General features: G+C 33.6%; 1 protein-coding gene across 2 annotated transcripts in view; it reads left to right on the forward strand.

The window, feature by feature from the left end:
* The window catches only part of LOC106073075 (short-chain dehydrogenase/reductase family 16C member 6-like), a 16,820-nt gene extending 12,157 nt beyond the window's left edge, over positions 1-4,663 (forward strand). For both annotated transcript variants that reach the window (XM_056016043.1, XM_056016042.1), the window contains 4 exons: positions 262-352; positions 1,188-1,341; positions 2,275-2,400; positions 3,982-4,663. In XM_056016043.1, the coding sequence (XP_055872018.1) occupies positions 262-352; positions 1,188-1,341; positions 2,275-2,400; positions 3,982-4,078 (468 nt within the window). In that variant the 3' untranslated portion in view covers positions 4,079-4,663. The remainder of the gene's footprint in view (positions 1-261; positions 353-1,187; positions 1,342-2,274; positions 2,401-3,981) is intronic.
* Positions 4,664-4,750: the final 87 nt, after the last annotated feature.

Genomic DNA, 4,750 nt, shown 5'->3' on the forward strand with positions numbered 1-4,750 from the left:
ACTCACTCTGCCTGTCTGTCTGGTACAAAGTTTGAACATGTTTTTTTCCCTACACCCTTGGATCTAGTTGATACTTTGCACGAGTATTCATTTGCATAGACAATACATGAATACATGCATCAAAAAAAAAAAGGGAAACCAATTAGTCAATTACTGGTTTCAAACGCTGTTTTGAAATGTAAATTTTTAAAATTAAATCTATTTTGACTTGTATCTTAACTACAAAGTAAAAACTGTAATAACAATTTTGTTGTTTCTCAGACCTGCAAAGCATTCTTACCGAATATGATCAAACAGAACTCTGGTCATCTAGTGACCATCGCAAGCTCAGCTGGACTTATGGGCGTTGCAGGTACGTCCACGTCACTCATTCTGAGTATTGATAATTGTAAAATGTAGTCCTTTTTTTCAAAACATCGACATGTATCGATTTTTCGATTATTGGGAATCACACACTACTCAAATTTTATGGGGCATAAAGTGTCAGAAAAAAATCATATTGCGAAAGGTATCCTTCGTCGGATCCAACCTTGGACAAGGTATATTCAAACCATTGTCTTACTTTTGATTGATATCGAGTTATTATTCTAGTTTGGCATTATTCGCCCACAGAGTAATTTTCGATATTCGTAAAAGGACAGAACACTCTATATACTCAATCGCCCTAAAAAAAGGGGGCCTAATTGGCAATTTAGTGGAATTTTTATAGGGTAGATAATCTAACCTTTGAATGTAACAAAATTGAATTAAAAACTGTGATTGTTTTTAGCTATGTAGATCTAAAATACAAGGAATATTCAAGCCGTGGTCTTGTTTTGTTTGATGAAATATTAACAGACATAGTCCTAGAACTTTAAAACACGAACCACTGTTTATTTAAAGTAGATTCCTAAAAAAAATACTCCAACGCCTGAACAATAAGGTCGTTATTTAATGTAGTGATGTTCTTAGGAACTGTTAATTTATAAAATCATTGGGCGTCTTATCACTCTTATGTCATGTTTCTAAAGAACTGTAAATTGTAAAGAACATTGGCATCTTATATTGTTTCTAAAGAACAGTACATTCTGAAGAACATGGGAATCTTATGTTGTGTAACCCCCCACCCTCCCCATCACTGTTTTTTTCTACTCAGAGAGCTGAATATTTCCAAAAGTAATTTGAAGTACTTTACCCGTTACTTCCAGGTATGGCAGACTACTGCGCCTCCAAGTTTGCAGCTATTGGTTTTCAGGAGTCACTCAGTTTGGAGCTGGCCCACAGGGGCATTAACGGTGTCAAGATCACAGTGGTCTGCCCTTACTGGATAGACACGGGGATGTTTGATGGTTGTACAGTGAAGTAGGTGGAACCATAGAATAGCTTCAATATATGAACAATGATGTGACATGTAATATAGTTATTTGAGTTTAGACAACTAAAGGGGCTTCTTATGATTGAAAGAATTTACAATTGACATGAACAATGACTGTGGGTAGAATTTTCAAGGTGCCGAATCCAACTGCGTCAAAGACACAACTATGTATACAGTGGCCTACTTGGTAGTTTGGGATCTTTATATATCTGTCTATCTGGTAAAACGTTTGTACACGTTATTTTCCCCACAACCAATCTCGGATCAAGTTGACATTTTGTGCAATTATTTCTTGTATCTGAAAACACAAGAATCAATCTAAAAAATTAGATTAGTTAATGAACTATTTATAATTAATTATTTTGTTTTGGGTATCAAACAAAGGAAAGAAATAGTACTGACAGATGTGGTGGTATAAGTTAAATTAGTCCACTTGAGGAGGCTTGAGCCCTGAGCTCGGATTCAAGTCGTACTTTATATGCATCTAAAAAAGCGATCTGTGTAACATTCCCCTTTATTTCATCCTCCTCCCTTCTTTCCCAACTGGTCCAGACAAGTGAGAGGAACATGGCGCACTGAGAAAGCTAAACGAATGAAATTGTGCTAAACAAAAACAGTTGGTGAAAATATTTCTAATCGCACAGGTTTTTTTGTATTTGGTTGTTTTATTTTAAACACTCTTTCAGTGGGAATTCCCGCACTCGACTCAAATGTTTCTTTCTATTTGATAAAAGTGTATTTGAACTTTGAACGTTTTTCTTATCTGCGAATATCGCTTGAAAGAGTTCTTGCAATAATGGAACATTATAATACATAAATAGAATAATAATAGGATGAGAAAGGATATACCATTATCAGCGTCATAAAATAAGGATTTAAAAAAATGTTTAAAGTTTCTTTCTGTATTTTTTTTTTTTTAGATTTCCATTTCTTCTGAAAGCATTAAAACCAGAATATGTAGCAAATAGCATTGTCAGCGCTGTACTAAGGGAAGACGAGATCTTGTTTCTACCTAAGTTCGTTTACTGGTCATACTTCTTCAAATCGTAAGTCCAACAGGCTTTCATATTTAGCTACCTTGTAGTTGTCATTTTACGATCGTTCCAATCAATGTAGACCTTCTTATAATATTGGAGGCGCGGTAGCTGAGCGGTACAGAGATTGGATTTCAAAACCGGCGTCCCGGGTTCGAATCCTGGTGAAGACTAGGATTTTTAATTTGTTGGTGAAAGTAAAAGTGGTTGGTCGTTGTGCTGGCCACATGACACCCTGGTAAACCGTTGGCCACAGAAACAGATGACCTTTACATCATCTGCCATGTAGATAGCTAGGTCTGAAAGGGGGAACAACAACTTCTTATGATATTAAGCACAATAATTCATTGTACCTAGCAAAACATGAATCAATAAAACAAAATTAACCAATTTATTAATTAATCAGTGGTTATTAAATATTTTGTTTGTTGTAGAAAAAGGGATATAAATCTTACATTATTAAGATGTAAGGCTTTAATGTTGATCTCTTCCCCTTAAATAAGTTTTACATTATTAAGATGTAAAGCTTTAATGTTGATCTCTTTCCCTTGGAGAAATGTCATAGAACTTATATCTTGTCTGTTGTTGTCTTTTGTTATTGATTTTGTGTGGCCTGTCAGTCCGTCTGTCCGTCCCGTTTAGAGCTCAGAAAATACAATAGAAAATGAAAATCGGTCATCATTATATTTTAAATCATTCAAAGTTCTGATGCAACGGCTACTTTTTTTTTCTTTTCTGACAGAGAAAAAAAATCTAATTATTTAAATCAATTATGCAAGCAGTTTTTTTTTCATAAAAATACACCATTTTTAGAACTATTCACTATTAATAGTAACAAACACTGGAGGCTATTTATTAAGGGAGACCACCATTGCCATTTTTTTAAACACATTTATGCAAATGGTTTTAGATTCTTGGTCTAAAGATAATTTTTTTTTCACAATGGTATTGCTAAATTATGTTCTGTGATACTAAATACTACATTTACAAAAAAAAATTAACTTTATTTTTAAAGAGAAAAAATCTATTTACTATGCAAATAAGTAGGACATAATGTAAAACAACAATTAATAAGTAGTTTTTCATATTATCGCGTGAACCGCAAATTGCACAGTTAGCGTTACACAAAACTAAAGTTTGTTTTTTTTTCGTTTTATTTTTACGGAAATGAGGCTTTGAATAAGAGATTGACCGTTTACAAAATAATTAGATCAATTAGATACTCATTATAAGACATCAGTTAGGCCAGGTTCACATCTAGCTTCACATTCACTTTCACCTTCGTTCTCCATTCTTCTCTGTCATTTGTCTTTGATAGAATTTCATTCTGATGTTCTTTCTGAAAATATTGATACCTGCCTTTTTACCTGCCTGGGTGGACCTCTTCTGATAGAATTTAATACCGATATTCTTCTGAAAATATTGAAACCTGCCTTTTTTCCTGCCTGGGTGGACCACTTCAGGGGCCGATTTTGAGTTTGTGTTTCCACACAAACTGTCTTTGTGACCTTGTTTTTTTTTTAAATCTATAATGAGTTTTACTTTAATGTCACGTGTTTATGTTTATACAAATTTCCTTTTTTTTTGGTACAGTGTGTTGCCAGTGAGATGCCAGCACTTGATACACACATTTCTAGGAACAATAACATTCATGGATACATTTAAAGGCCACCATCACAAGACAAGTTAATGTAGTCATAACTTACCATCACCAGACAAGTTAAAGTAGTCCTAACTTCCCAAAACAAGACTAGCTAATGTAGTCAAAACTTACCGTAAGAAATTTATCCAATCGAATCATACCATCACAAGTTAATCTTGTCAAAACTTACCATCACAAGTAAATCAAGATAAAACTTACCCTCACAACTTTAATAGAGTTAAAACTTACCATCACAAGTTAATCTAATCAAAACTTACCACCACAAGAATTTTCTAAAATTAACAAAACAAAGTGTCGTGATTTAGAAAAATCGAATCCTTAAAAGAAATCAACGAAAATTTCTCTTAAAGACAATTGAATTGATACTTGACACATTCCTCAGACTACAAGTAAGCTTAATGAATATGTTTTACAGTAAATCTTGGCATTGAATTGAATACATTAAATACATAAGTATTCAATGTCTGTCTCATTAGAGCTCTCTTAAAGATATATTTGTTTTCTAGTTGTATTTCTCCTTTGATGTTCTCTCTCTCTCTCCCCCCCCCTCTCTTTCATTGTCTCATTCTTTCCCAACCATTCCTCTCGATCTTGTTCTACTAATGTACTGCTCAATTCTAATCCTTCTAGTGCTATGTATATTTGTTTCGTTTTGTTAGCATAAACAATTTTGTCAAATAATTGTTCACAAAAAAATCA

The sequence above is a fragment of the Biomphalaria glabrata genome, chromosome 17 (genome assembly GCF_947242115.1).
Source record: "Biomphalaria glabrata chromosome 17, xgBioGlab47.1, whole genome shotgun sequence".
In the NCBI taxonomy this organism is placed as follows: domain Eukaryota; kingdom Metazoa; phylum Mollusca; class Gastropoda; family Planorbidae; genus Biomphalaria; species Biomphalaria glabrata.